This window comes from Anastrepha ludens, chromosome 4, assembly GCF_028408465.1.
Source record: "Anastrepha ludens isolate Willacy chromosome 4, idAnaLude1.1, whole genome shotgun sequence".
Classification (NCBI taxonomy): domain Eukaryota; kingdom Metazoa; phylum Arthropoda; class Insecta; order Diptera; family Tephritidae; genus Anastrepha; species Anastrepha ludens.
Genome location: NC_071500.1, coordinates 2379302 through 2395060, shown reverse-complemented (window position 1 = coordinate 2395060; position 15759 = coordinate 2379302). Strand labels below are relative to the sequence as shown.

Here is a 15759-nt window from a genome sequence, read left to right as displayed (position 1 = left end):
GGCTGATGCACGGCGTGGGTAGTTTGCTATAGAGCAGTGCTGTCCATCCCATACATCAATTGATCACACGTATTCTTACTCTCTATCGTTCAGTCGTTAGCAAACCAGCAACGAATAAACAACACGTTTGTCCGCGACGCTTAATGTATGCAATACAATGCCCTGTGAGAACTTTTTTATGCTAAAAAGTGCCTTTGGCGACTTGCAATGCCTTTTATGTTACAAGTCGTTCAAAGGAAGCTATAGATGTAATATCAAAAGGCATTTCGATTCCTCCCACAAAAATTGTCTACTCCAATCCAATATTTATTTATTTTGGTTTAAATTTCCCACTGGGCTGCTCCCATTCTCTCGTTCTCACTTATACACTCACATTTTTCATTTTGGACAGCACTGCTATAGAGCAAACGGGAGAGAAAGAAAGGCATTCGAGAGAGAAGGGGAGAGACGGCGTGTCTCGGTGGCTCCCTCACATCGTTCAGCGCTTGCGATGCGAGAGAGCGACAGAGAGAGCGAATAGGCGAGAGTGGGAAGGAGCAGCTGCTCCTTGGCCCCGCCCATTTGACGGATTTCGGTAACGCTCCGAACTTACCGTTTCACTCGCCTATTTTCAATCTGCCTTGGGGCCCCCGACGCGCCTAAAGAAGTTTCACTTCAAAAAGTCGCCCGGGTATGACCTTATTACTGCTGAAATTCTAAAACAACTTCCTCAATGCACAATATTTAAGTTTACTGAATTAATGAACGCCACATTCAAATTGCAACATATCTCTATATATTGGAAAACTGCTGAAATAAATATGTTTAATAAACCAGGAAGCCAGCGCATGATGTCACATCTTATCAGACTATCTCGCTCCTACCAATTATATCAAAACTGATGGGAAAGCTTCTAGCCAAACGTCTCAACAAATTTATTAAGCAAAGAAATATAATACCAGCACATCAACTTGGTTTTCGCACAAAATTCTCTACCACTGATCAAGTGCACAGAATTACTCGCATCATTGAAAACGCCTTTGAGGAAAAAAAATTGTGATCTGCTGTCTTTCTGGACGTTTTTTTTGAATGAAATACGAAGACAATACTCCGAGTTTAAGGAAATAAAAGCTGGCGTGCCACAGGTCAGCGTGCTTGGACCTATTCTCTGTATTCTTTTGACAAGTGATTTTCTTAATGACACAAATTGCTCCACAGCAACTTTTGCTGACGACACAGCCATCTTGTCGGTTGGAGAAACTCAGATTGACTCAATCGAAAAACTTCAAATTTATTTAAATAAAATCTCCGGCGGATCTACTAAATGGCGCATAAAACTAAATGAAACAAAATCGGTTAAGTTAGACTTGACACAGAAGAAAATCAAGTATCTGCCACTAAACATAAACGGCGCGCAAATCCCGTACCACAACACCGCCAAATACTTAGGTATGCCACTAGATACAAAGTTTAGGTGGAATGCTCACGTTAAAAAGAAAAAAGAAGAGTTAGAAATCAGATTTAGAAATTAGTACTGGCGCATGGGCAACCAATCAGCCTTATCCATATGTAATAAATTTATTTTATATAAGCAGATGCTTAAACCAATTTGGGCATATGGGATCTAGCTATGGGGCTGCTCACGCACAACTAATATAAAATCCATACAAAGATTCCAAAATAAGGTACTACGATGCGCTGTTAATGCACCTTGGTACGACCGCAACAACGAAGTCGAACGCGACCTTGGCACCGAATCAGTCGCCACTTCGATCAACATAAACGCTAAGCCTCATATGGAAAAGTATTGAATTCGTTGCTACACGTGAGCACGATAATCCGCGCCAGTCAGTGCGCTAGAGAGCGACTGCCCTGTGACTTCTAAAACTCTATTGTGCTTGAAATATTGAGGAAGGATCTTAGGATCTTTCTTCAAAATTCAAATCTTTTATGCCTTACGATTACAATTTGGGTAAACATTTCTGCGAGGCAATGCAGATGCGATTTCGTACGCTAAGCATCACTCTTTGGAAGTGATGAAATCCATTTTTATTTAAATGGAAGTGTAAATATAATAAAGCCGTTATTGGCCATTTAAGAAGAACCCACCATTAAAATATTAACCCCACAGCTCGACAGTGACGGTTTGGAGTGCATGTCAAGCAGTGGAGTAATTAGACTATATTTTTTGAAAGTCATCGAGGCAATTAATTTCTGTGTATGATGTCTCTTTCGGTGCGCGCTAAATGATTACTTTCTGCCAATAATGAGCAAATATCCCTTCTCCTGTATACACACATAATTTCAGCAAACAAATTAATACGCTGTTTCGATGACATATCCTGGCCACCCAGGGCGCCCGATTCTACCGCCAAGGCCTTTTTTCTGTGGGCGTACCTCAAAAATAAAGTATATGGAATAAACTCAGCGGCCATCTCAGCACTAAAAGAAAATATCGTTCGCTCACAAAAAGGGAAAAAGGTACGAAATTCAGAGCATATTGCGAGAAATCGGCACATTTTTGGGTATTTTACCCAGCGAATTTCATCTATTTTCTTTCTGTACTAAAAACCTCTTTGAACTTTGAAATGAACTTTTTTAATTAATCTCTAATATCGATTCATTGACTGCTTTTTTCAATAGATTTCAATAATATCTCAGCACGCAATATATAATATAACAGAAAATATTTACATCTACATGCATAGTTCTATCCGCATCTCAGTTAAATTATACTTATTGGGAGCTTAACTTTAAGTTTCCATTTTGAAAAAAAAAACTTGTACAACTCATTTATATGAAGTGTTGCTCAGCGGTATTCCTGCTCCGTCGCTCAGGCAAATTTCGGATACCTTCTAGAAAAAAAAAAGGTTGTCTGTAAAGTCGGTTTACTGACGATAGTTTAACGTGACAACGTCATAAGAAAATACTAATGTAATGGTTGCGTTTTTCAAAAAAAAAATTTTAATTTTATTTGTTTGATAGATATTTTGTATGGATATAGAGGAGGAGGTAAATGGAATTGCAATGGAATAGGTCAAGTTACATTTACACAAACGTGAAAAATGACGAAACATTTATCAAATTCATGAAAGATATCTTCAATTTCGATTGTGCATCAGACGTTAATAAGTCAACAACACTAAGAGGCATCATCATCGATTTGACTTTCTCAAGACACATTACACTTGAAACAGTCCCTTTCATTTCCTATTTTTCCTATCATCGTTTATTCTCAACAGAGAAATGGTTCATTACCATGCAGACAGGAAGAAGGCATATGCAAATACAAGTATGTGAATTTATATACAAATGCGCATATACATACATATACATACATATATATGTATGCTCACTCAAGTAGGACAGAGCCACATGTCGAACGTTGCCGAACGCGGGGACCGATTGTGCTCTTTGTCGTTCGTTCCGCGCTCTCGCTTGCAGTTCAAGCACATTAGCTTACATTTGCTTGCGTACGGAATAGATTCGTATATTTGACTAGCGAAAACCCGCCCGTTCCGCTGGTCGTCTTTAAAAAAATCTAGATTAATTAATTTAATTAAGCCGAAAAATACTGTGTGTATTTTATAAAAATTCTCGCGCATGAATAGTAATGAAAGAAGTTTTAAATAGTAGTAGCAATTAAAAAACGTTTGATGTGATTTACTTTATTACTTTTTTTATTGTAATGCTCTTTGGTATACAATAGTCTTCGTTTTTCCATGCGTTGTTGAATAAATTAACAATACCGATGGCTTACCAACTCTTGAGCATGAAACATAAAGTTGGCCATGAGAAAAACATGGGTATTCTAAATCAATACCACAAATTGATAAAGTTTGGCCTTGTGACTTATTAATAGTAATCGCGAATGCAAGGCGAACAGGAAATTGAAGACGTTTGAATTCAAACGGCATATCCGATGGTATCATTGGTATTCGCGGTATTAAAACGTCTTCACCAGAGTATTTTCCATTCAAAATTGTTGCTTCAATGACGTTATTCATCAATCTCTTAACTGTTAATCGAGTGCCATTACATAGTCGTGGTTGATTTATGTTTCTCAACATAATAATCAGCTCTAATATTTTCAAGTTTAGCATGTGTGGCGGTAATCCAGGTAAATCAAAGGAATTCAAAAATTCAGTGGGATAATTTACAATATCATCTTGATTTGTAACAGTGTCAACGGATCGATATGTTTGTTCTGGGCTTGGTATGTTAGCCAACATAGCCGCATTCATTTCATTCACATCTTTATTTTTGCCAGCCATGATTTCTCGTTCACTAAGCCAATCATGATTTTTGTAATTTTGAGGCAAATTCGGGAAAATACTTTGAATTAACTGTTCTTTCGTTTGACTTATTTGACAAAAGTTTGGTTGTAAAGTCATTTAACCAGTTAAATTATCGACATTATCTCTGCGAAAAAGCAGAGAAGGAGAAGAGAACTGTTCTATTCCCCCCCGCTTTAACCCAGCTATGTGTTCAGGTGCAAATGACTTTTTTGCGTGAAGTCTGATATAAAATAAGTTCTATTTACTCTTCTTAAATTTAAATAAACTTTTCCAGGCGAAGTAAAAAAACTGACATATATTTGCTTCAACCGTATATTTGTGAGTACACAGGTAATACGTAAATATATGAATGATATAGGTAATATCTCATATTAGCGTAACCTTTCTGCAAAAAATTAAGGAAACGATCCCCAATCACGCCGGCAATGATACAATGAATTTTTCACTATAACTGACTTCAGATTAACGTTTATATAATAAGCGTATATCGGTCTTCCTCTTTCTTTTCCTCTTCCTCTTCCTGTAGCTATTCCTTTTCCTCTTCCATCTCCAGCTACATCTCCTTTCTTTATCCCGGAAACGGGCAGTAAAAATTACTTCACTTAAAAGCTTTCATCAACAGCTTCCATCTGATACCCATATTGTACAAGCACATCCAAGGGTACCTTGGTCCACCTTTTCGGCTATATCTCGAGACCCTGGTAACTCAGAGATCTAAAAAATACTCTGTATTAAAGCACTCATCAGTAGCTTTGATTTGATACCCACAATGTAAAAACACATCCTAGGGTTACCCGGGTCCTCGTTTTGGCCTTCGGCAGCGCCACCTGGTGGAGAGTGGAATCAATAAGCATATTATACTAACCTTCACCGTGGAAAAATATATATATATACCAAATTTCATAATAATCGGTCCAGACACACACGACCAAAATGTATTCAATTCTAATGAATGCTATGTGCGGTACAAAAAATACGTGCGGCAAATAGCAAAAACACACTCACTTAACTGGCGCACCGCACACACATGCGTTATCGGATTTCAACCAAACTTCGCAGAAACCTTTGCCAAAGCAACACCAACAATGTGTGAAACTTTCATTGTTTTCCTTACACGCGTTGCTGAGATTACCGGAGACAAATGCACACTTTTTTTCGGCTTAATTTTTATATATATAGATATGCCCATATGATTTGTATGCATCTTTACATATAGATTTGTTCTTTTTGCAAATTGCGCGAAATTGTATATGTATATGCATGTTTATATACATATATTAGTATACAACATATCTTATAAGGTATGTGGTACACATTACCATACATTTTTTCCTTCATATATAATAGAAAAATTAATAATAATGACATCAAAACAAGCGGTATTATTAACAACTAGTCGTCACTAATTATACATTCGGTAACGATGATGATGATACACTTGGTTGTATTTTAAATTCTTCAAGTAAATCAAATTAATAATAATCAATAAGAAGGCATATGCAAATACAAATACGTGAATTTATATATGTACATATGCGCATATACATACATATATACGCTCACTTAAGTAGGAGAGAGCAAGATGTCGAACGTTGCCGTTCGTTTGCTTTGTCGTTCGTTCCGCGCTTTCGCTTGCAGTTCATTCAAGGTAACGGCAATGAGCAAGGTAACGACAAATGAGCAAGGTAACGGCAATGAGCAAGGTAACGATAAATGAGCAAGGTAACGACACATTTTTTCGTGCGTTCAGCCTGTTAAACCGAATTATAAGACGTTATCACGTCAATAACTTTAAATTTCGATAATCATGAAGCGTGATGTGATGTATTCTTAAGCTTCTACGAAAGCGTGGAGGCGGTGCCAAGACAAATCCTGATGAATGTCTAAAAACAACCAGAAATCGAAAAGTACAATGTTTGGTATATACGGGAATTAATGTGGAATGTCCTTATTGAGTGTTTTGAAACAGGGTTGACAACAATTACAGCTTGCGGCCGACGGCCCTAGGCGGTACCGGCGGTACCTAGCCCCAGTTATACTTTTATTTGATACGAGAAGTGCAAAATAGATGACAGTGACTTGATCCCTCAAATACAATATTTTGATTATTTTGGTTTTATCGTTGATGTAGATGTTGATGCTACAGGTATTATCTAATTTTTTACTTCTGTCACAATCAGGAACAAAACTCCTTCCTTTCTTTGCGTGTAAGCAGCAATTCGCATATTGAAAAGGTTTTTTAACGTTTTTCGGTCTCGGTGCCTACGGTACCTGACTCCTTGTTTTTATATCATTTCTAGTAATTTCAGTCGTTTCGAGACCGACTTGAAAAATATAGCTTCATTTAAAGTTATTGGTGTCGCAGGCAAAGAAAGGGGCCGGAAAATAAAACCCAGCTAGCCAAAGGGCTATTTTATTATTGTTTTTAGTCCTCTTTTTAATGTGATTAAATTACCTTATTTTTCACGGATCGGCTAAAAATTATTCACTTAAAGTTGACTTAACAAGACTCTGTAGCAAAACCATTTTAAATTCCGATAGATGAATGCTCAAAAATGCTGCCATTAAAGCACTGATGCCTTTCAACACTCCAGAAGCTTTCAGAAAAAGTTAAATTCTTGTTTAGTTTACCAAAAAACATCTAGAAAAAATTCTAAAATAATCCTTTCAGGTTCTTATTTCGGAGCGTCTCTCCTTGACTAGCCGGGAAGTACAGTGAAACCTCCTACAAGCGGACATTCACGGTTCCACAATTTTCGTCCGCTTATGGGGGTTGAAAAAAAAACTCTAAGTTAAAATTACTATCCCACCTCTTTAAACAATTTGTTTATGTTTTTTTATGGTACGTTCAGTTTTTTCACATTTATTGAAAAATATATATGTATGTATGTACATTTTTATATTGGGAACAATGAATATATTTACACATTTGAATATACATATTTGATTGAACATATTTATATTTTAGGCTTCAAAAATTCATATACCGTAGTCTGTCGTAGATTTTCCTGTTTATGTTTCAGAAAAAGGTTTTCAAGATGACATTCTAAAGTCTTGGCGTATTAGAATCCAGTAATATCGCCTCTTAGAAATTGTTTAATTCGACGCAGTTGTTCTAATGCTTCATGATATGACTTGATCTGATATTCATCCTGGACACATACATAATTTGAGTCTTCGCTTTCTCCGTCAGATAATTCCTTAGTATTAATTTCGTCAATGACAACGTCAATATTATTGTCTTCTCTATTAAAAACTTGGTCGATTAACAATAACTCTTCTGTATACTGACCTTGCTGATTTTCATTTAAAATCTTTATCAAAGCCGCTAGTGTCGATATGGGAATATCATCCTCTGCCTCGAAGGCAGAACATTCAAGCGGAGCTTTTTGAAACCCGGCTTTCGAAAAACAATTCTTAATTGTTTCTGCCGTTATGTTGTCCCATGAAGATTTAATAAAAAAACAGCCTCCAAAATGTCAAAAGTTTTTGAAAGTCTGTCCATTGGAATGTCTCCTAATTTTGTCAAAATATGTTTGATTATATGGCATCTGTAATGACACTTAAAATTTTGTATTATACCCTGATCGAGGGGCTGACAAACGGATTTTGTATTAGCAGTTAAAAAGATCAACTTTATGTTATCTAGTTTAATATCTCGAGGGTGAGTTGTAGCATTGTCCAAAAATAATAAAAATTTTCTCTTCTGGCAACCCATTTTTTTATCAAGCATTTCTAGCCACTCACACATAATTTCACGAGACATCCAAGCTTTCCTGTTTGACTTCCATTCCACTGGCAAACTTCCTATATTGCCTCTTGTAAAGGCGCGTGGGCATGGTGCTTTTCCAATAACCAATGGCTTTTCTTTATCTCCAACCATATTGGCACACAATAGCACAGTAAATCCTTCTTTTGATAACTTACCGCCCACGCATTTTTCATTCTTCAGAGCAAGAGTTTTATTGAGTAAAGCACTGAAAAATAGTCCAGTTTCATCCGCGTTGTAAATATCTTTAGGGCTGTAGCCTAATAAAATATTTGGTAGTTTTTGTTTAAATTGCTGCACATCCTCGAAATTAACCTCGGAAGATTCCCCACATATTCTTTTGAAAGTCACATTATGACGCCTGCGCCATTTCTCCAACCATCCATTTGACGCAGAAAAATGTTGAATACCTAAACGTCCAGCGATTTCTTTTGTTTTTTCCTTTATAATAATACCCGATATTGGTATATTTTCGCTTCTGGCCTTAACGAACCATTCGAAACTCAAATGGTCAATTTTTGAGCCATCCGCGTTTAAGAACTTTTTCTTTTTGTTGACGTTATCACCGCCCATCCATATTCTTTTAATATTTTCCTTTTGTTTTACGAGAGTGACAGCTTGGGTTTTTCCAATATTGAACCTTTAAAAGTAAAACAAAAGGAAACCTGTTGAAAAGATATTTAAAAAAAAAAACAATTTTGTGTAGTACTAACCTCTTTGCTAGAGCACGAACAGATAAATTTTCCTTATCAACCACCTTTAAAACTTCCATTTTTTCCTTAATGGAAAGCATTTTCTTTTACTGTGACATTTTCAGTATTGAAACAATTAGCACAATATAAAAGTTTTGCAAAATACAAATCAAATTATTCAAAAATTTCTGTTCTTTTCATGCTAAAAGCTACACATTGTTACACATAGATCCCGTTACACGTTCACATGTTTCAGCATGTAGATTCGTGTGTTTAGTTTAGTTATGTATTCTTTTTTTATTTCAACTATTGTCTATCTACTATCTTTGTTGTCCACGGATTAGAGTATCGCGTCCGCTTAGGAGAGGTTTTTATTGTTTTCTTTACACATTTGTTCAGTGATATATTTGGCTTGTCCGTTACCGAGAGGTCCGCGTCCGCTTTCGAGAGGTGATTAGAACAAAAAAAAAATGAGAAAAAGTGTCCGCGTCCGGTTATTAGAGTGGAATTCGTTCTAAAAACACAACATAAAGCTTGGTTCCTCAGTTTTTGTCCGGTTATGGGGAGTGTCCGCTTATTGGAGGTATGCGCAAGGGGAGGTTTCACTGTATTTAGAAAAAAAAAAATCATTTTTTGAAACTTCTATAGTGAAAATAAAGGATCTTTCAAAAGTCACCCCTAGATGCCAGTAGTGAATAATTCCTAGACGGTACCTTTTTGTTATGTTGTCTTTGACATTTGCCAAGCAGACAGATGCACAACTTTATACGAAAGAATAACGCCTTTAAAGTATTGACGTAGACGTAGTCATTGTGGACATTTAAATGTTATAATTTTTCACATATAATATAATTGTTAAGAGCCATGTTTTCAATAAAAATAGTGAAATCCGAAAGAATTTAGGCGTTTAAATGTTTTATTTTAACATCCACGCGCCTCTTTTGAAGGACCCTTTACAACAAAATCTGATTTAAATAATTTATATAAAGAAGAATAATTTAATTTTTTGAAGTAGAGGAAAATGTACAAATTCTTAATAGCTCACTAAGAATATCAAATATTACATAATTTTCGAATAAACTCCATTAAACTTTCACTGGTAAAAACAAAGTCACTTACAAACAAATCAAATAACTTTCAGACCTGTTTACTTTTGTAGCTAAAGTACCGGCTCGTAATATATTGTACAATATTATATAATATACAATATTTGAAAAGTTCAGGTCTCCCTGCTAAGCGTGAGTTTGTAGGTCCATTTTTAAATACTAATGAATATATTTAAATAGTTTTCAAACACTTGGTTTGGGAAAAGGAAAGCAGGAGCGGAAACCTCACTTTTCATTTTCAATGCCCTCATCCCCGCTTGCTACTTCAGACTGTTTACATTCGCACATATTCCCACGTGTAGGTGTTTGTATGCAGACGTGTACAAAGTTATTATTTAAAAATAAGACCTTCTAGTCATTGGGCTTCGTTGCGGATTGCATGTGCATGTACTATATGTGTATGTATGCACATAAATATGTAAGTAAATCAGTTTTAAATTCTTCCATTTGAACTGACTCGCCAACTTTAGTTTGTGTAGCGCAATTGCTTTTGAAATTTTTTAAAAGGGTGAGCCATTTAACAATAGGAACAAATGGATTTATCATTTATAGGTGGGCTTTCGAGGCAACAGTGTTTCCATGAGTATTCTAACTATTCCTCACAGAATACGCTTGGCGTATTGCAAGATTCGAAAGAAAAATATCTACTTAAAATAGTGGTGATCTTCTTGGTCCATATATAATATACTTGGGACTATTTAAAATCAGCGAAATTGACCCAAAACTAAAAAAACAATATAACGAGAATTATTCCAGTTAACTAGAAGACGAAAATATAGATTACAATAAAGTCAACCGGTCACTTATAGTTGAGTGAAAAAAAAAATGCATTAGTTTGATGGAAATTTGTACGGTACACAATTAGGCACCCTTTTAAGTATGCACATTTGTCGTATAAAAGCTCGTGGTAATAGCTGCAAAATGTAAAAACAATACCAATAACCGTAATTTTGTTAACACGAAAATTGTGGAACGAGCTCCATTTAGCAGCGCGCAACCATAATTGGCGTGCCACATACTGTGCGAAAGAAATGCTTACGTCCGCATACATACAAGGTTGTATTCATACCCTGCAGTCAAAATCTGAACTAGTGCAATAGAAACCACTTTGCCGGAGGTGACTAATTGAAAACTGGTTTGGACTAACGGAAAACGAGTGCTGAAGATGTTAGGTTATTTTTTTGAATTTAGGTTGATAATTACATAAGGGACAATTGGCACTTGCGAAGAGATTGAGAATTCCAGTTTGCTTGTATTCAATGAATGATGAGGCGCAGGATTTGCTTGGAAAGGCTAACGGAAAAATGCACCTCGGCTAGAATGGAATTTACGAATAACTAAAAAATAATAAATGACTTGAAAACTTTGTAATTCTATTTTCGTAGTTTTATAACGTATAAAAGTCATTTAGCTACATAAATACACAGAGTTTGAGTTAAGCGGAGAGTGCGTTTACATTTTCTCCGAGGGGCTCGAAAGTTTATAATTTCACATTTTTGCATAGAATATGGAAAAAAAATCAATATTAAAAAAACAATTATAAAACCATCAGACACTTATATGATCGGCCTGTAGGGCATGTACTATTACATTCAATCCTGGATAGAGAGAAAAGAGTATTTCTAATGCATTATGAATACTTATTTGCTAGCAAGTATATTATTTTCAATTTAAGAAAACATATGAAGGTATTTTTTTAATATATTTTACTTTTCCGCTTCTTATTATACTCGCAGGCCTATGACAGCCGGCAGCTCATGGTAACATTATTTGTCTGTCTCTGGGGAGCGCGCCTTTCCGGCTATCTGCTATATCGCATAATAAAGTTAGGACGCGATAAGCAGTTCGAGGACACACGGCGCAATATAATCAGATACGCTGTTTTTTGGACATTTCAGGTGAGCATAAAAGTATGAATGAAGAACTCTCGTATGTCATAATTTTTACTGCAAATACTGGCCATACAAATGACCAACTTTCATATTGAAATTGCCATTTTCTGTGAGTTAAACTTTTTGGTTCTGATTAGAAGTTACCTGAAATCGAGTAAAATAACGAAAAAACTACGGTCTGGTTCACATTTCCATACACGCATGCATGCATTTATAAACGATATTTGCTCTTGTATAAGTGCTCAGGCATGAGTAGCTAGAAATGATACACAAATTATATACACACATATGTACTATGTACCTCTATATATAAAATTCTATACAATATTGGGAAGCAATCGTGCGCATATTGGTATCTTGATACTTATATACAGGGTGCGTACGATAATTAAAGAACAACTTGAGTGTAAAACTAATTAGCTTATATTTTGAACAAAATTTAATGGAAGTTCAGGAATTTTTTACATAGCATTAACTTATTATATGCCTATAAAATCATTCAATGAACTTTCCATTAGCTGCAATAACCTCCTCGATCCGTGTCCGGAAACGATAACATGTCGGAAAATGCTTATTATTAATATTGAGCATAACGGTATTAATTGCGAATAACGAAATAACGTATGCACCCTGTATATGTATATTTATATATTTATAATTGGCGTTTACACCCTTTTATGGTGCTTGGCCGACCTCCTCCTCATATTTGTGGTGTGATGGTTTTCCACAAATGGAGGGGCCTACAGTTTTACGCCGCCTCCGAACGGCAGATGGCTTTTTATGAGAAGCTTTTTCATGGCCATTAGAAAAAAAATTTACTATCGATTCGTTTTTAAACCTGTGCCCTTCCGAATGGTAGTCACGTACCAACCATTCGGCTACAGTGGTCACCGTATACGATGCTTACGTGTATAATATTATATTATAATATATATAACTCACTGTATGTGTATTCGCATGTGTATAATACATACGTGATTTTAGCGATATAGTTTTTATTTATGGCAGCGCAATTCAGAACTTTGTTCCTAAATAATTTTTTGTAGTATTCCATGGGCTACCGCTGCCATGAATTTGAAGGAAGTTTTATTGATCTGTTTTTATTTAAGCAATTAAATCAACGTCATTTATCTACGAAGTATTCAATGGCCCTTGTGAGTTATTTTAATGCAGTTATTGATTTTATTGCTCATGGCGTGAGTAGATTGGTTCATAATTTTCATGTGTACCAGCAACATGCGTAACGCCCCCTTTCTCCCTCAACGTGAGAATATGTCCACCACCTGCTGTCAAGGGCCAATCGAATAACTAGCCACGATAACGTATTCAATACAATTAATATCAAGTCGATAAATAATTAAAAAATTCTAGTGTCGCACTTTTGAAAAATGTTAACTCTATGGCTAGTTACATTCACATATACGTACATATATGATTACGGTGGCCACCGTAGCCGAGTGGGTTAATGTGTAATTACCATTTGGAATTCGGAGGACGTAGGTTCGAATCTACGTCAAAAGCTCCTCATAAAAAAAATATCTGCCGTTGGGAGTCGGCTTAAAAATGTAGGACCCTCCGTTTATGAAACAACAGCAGGAGGCACACCACAAATACAAGGAAGAGCTCGGCCAAACACCCAAAAAGGGAGTAAGCGCCAATTATATACATGACTAATATATATGACGTCCGTCACTTGTAGCATCTGATCAGCATTTGTCAGTTTTATTTTCATAGAGGTTAGCATTTTCGATTTAACGCTTCTGTTATAGGTGATTGGTTAAATTATAGGATTCTCTTAACCAGGAATTGCTCGTGTTTCCTATGAGGCAAGTTTTTCAATGTCAGATGAGTTCAAATTCAGTTCAAAAATGTTTAATCTGGGTTTGTTATGAAGCAGACTTGCACTTACAAGTACACTGATAATAACTAACATACCTACATTCGATATATGATTAATCATCCTCTCCTATTATAGGCCGTCTGGGTATACGTGGTATCCTTACCAGTGATAATCATTAATTCGCCACGTCATTCACAACCAAATGCTCCTAAGACCATGACCACATTAGATTCCACAGGCACGGGGATGTTTATTGTGGGATTATTGGCAGAGACTTATGCAGATCTGCAAAAGTTCTCTTTTCGACAGGATCCAGCGAATCAAGGAAAATTTTGCAACGATGGTGAGTATTTTTTAATTTTTAATTTTTTCGTCTAACTGCTTATAGTGGAAGGGGTAGTATTACGGTTTATTTTTAAAATGCAACAGAAATCAAAATGTTTACCAAATAATACATAAATGTCTGGCAAGAAGGGAGCTGCAGTTAAAGGGGTAGCGTGAATCTGAGTTTGAAATGAAATAATTGTTAGTAGTCCACGGCCGTCAAACGTGTGCACCTTCTTTCCAAGATACACAAATTGTAAAATTGTTCAAGCGACATTATTTTAGTTTCAATTTTGAAGATCTGCTTCATATTGGTTTAAAAAGTAGCTGCTGGTGTCAAAATACATATAATTAACATATGCACTAGGTTGTTCAATAAGTTTTGCGGTCCGATAAGAAACACACAGTTTTATAGTTTCAAATGTCGTTTGTTATGCATTATAGCTCCCTGAATATCAAAACACTTGTTCCAACGAGATTCCAATTTGTGAATTCCATCCCTCAAGTGAGAATCTGGAAGGGCTGCGAAATAAGCTTCCACAACTATTAGGACCTCATCGATTGACGAAAAACGCTTTCCGGTCATGCATTTTTTTATGTCTGGATACAGATGAAAATCGCTAGGGCCAAATTTGGTAAATACGGTGAATTACTTGTAAACAAATAATGAATTGACAAATAGAAATGAAACTTCACAAACGTTCATATGAAAAGTGTACCAATATAAAAAGCAAATTAGGCTAGTAGCAACGTTCTCTCTTACCGAACCGCAAAACTTATTGAACAACCTAGTATCTATACTATAAACTACAACACCAAATGACGTAAAAATTTTTATACATTCATATTTTCACCCAATGAAGGTTATAGGCTTGTTTTTATGATGGAACTCCCTTCCCACATCCCCCAGGCCGCGCCACCACTCTCATTCGTCACTAATAATCGAATATTTGATTAAATTTAATCTAAAAAATCTTAGGTTTTCCTATTTCCCACTATTTATAGCACACTCTAGACTTCATAATCCGCATAAGCTATTCAACTAGGACCCAAATGCAAAGTTCAAAAACGGTTTGAGATAGAAAATTATTAAAAATAGTTTTGCTTAATATTTTTCTGATTGGTTCTTTTGATTTTATTCAACGAGGAATAGCAACGGATGCCGGGTATTGTAATATTATGGTTATTAATAAAAAATTATTTTCTATGAAATTATTGTTTGTAATTCTTTTATATACATATCCTACTCCTACGCGAGCGGGGCCGCGGGTTAGAGCTAGTATAATATACTTATGTGTTTTAAAAAGAACTGCAAAATTACCCACAAACGTACAGTAATCGTCTCAAGTTCTTTCAAATAGGAAAAAAAAAAAACATGCATACATACGTGGGTTTGTAGATACCTATATATTCTTATGCTCTCATATATGTATATTACTCAGTAATTTCATCAAGCCCATATGTGAATGCATAGCATGAATAAATACTTATGTATGCATCCACATACATATGTATATATGCGAGTATTTTGCTGTTGAATGTCGTCTGATTTGATTAAATATAATGCATTTACAGGCCTGTGGAGTCTATCCCGTCATCCCAATTACTTTGGTGAGGTTGTGATCTGGTGGGGAATCTTCGCCATTTCTCTAAATGTTATTACTGGCCACGAATGGGTGGCTATCGCTTCGCCCATCTTTACCACCTTCATAATACTCTTTCTGTCAGGCATACCACTGCGTGAACGCTCAGCCGATGAGAAATATAAAGAGTAAGTAGATTATTGTAGAACGAGTACGAAAAGTTCACGAGTTAATTAATTTGTTGCGTATGTTTATTTATTTCTTGTATATTTGCGC

The 15759-nt window shown here is 35.8% G+C and overlaps 1 protein-coding gene across 1 annotated transcript in view; it reads left to right on the top strand.

Annotated features, from left to right (window-relative positions):
- Positions 1-15759, top strand: part of LOC128859637 (uncharacterized) — a 31024-nt gene that overhangs the window by 11644 nt on the left and 3621 nt on the right. Inside the window, exons 3-5 of the mRNA XM_054096601.1 lie at positions 11581-11742; positions 13712-13919; positions 15476-15671. Of these exons, the coding sequence (XP_053952576.1) occupies positions 11581-11742; positions 13712-13919; positions 15476-15671 (566 nt within the window). The remainder of the gene's footprint in view (positions 1-11580; positions 11743-13711; positions 13920-15475; positions 15672-15759) is intronic.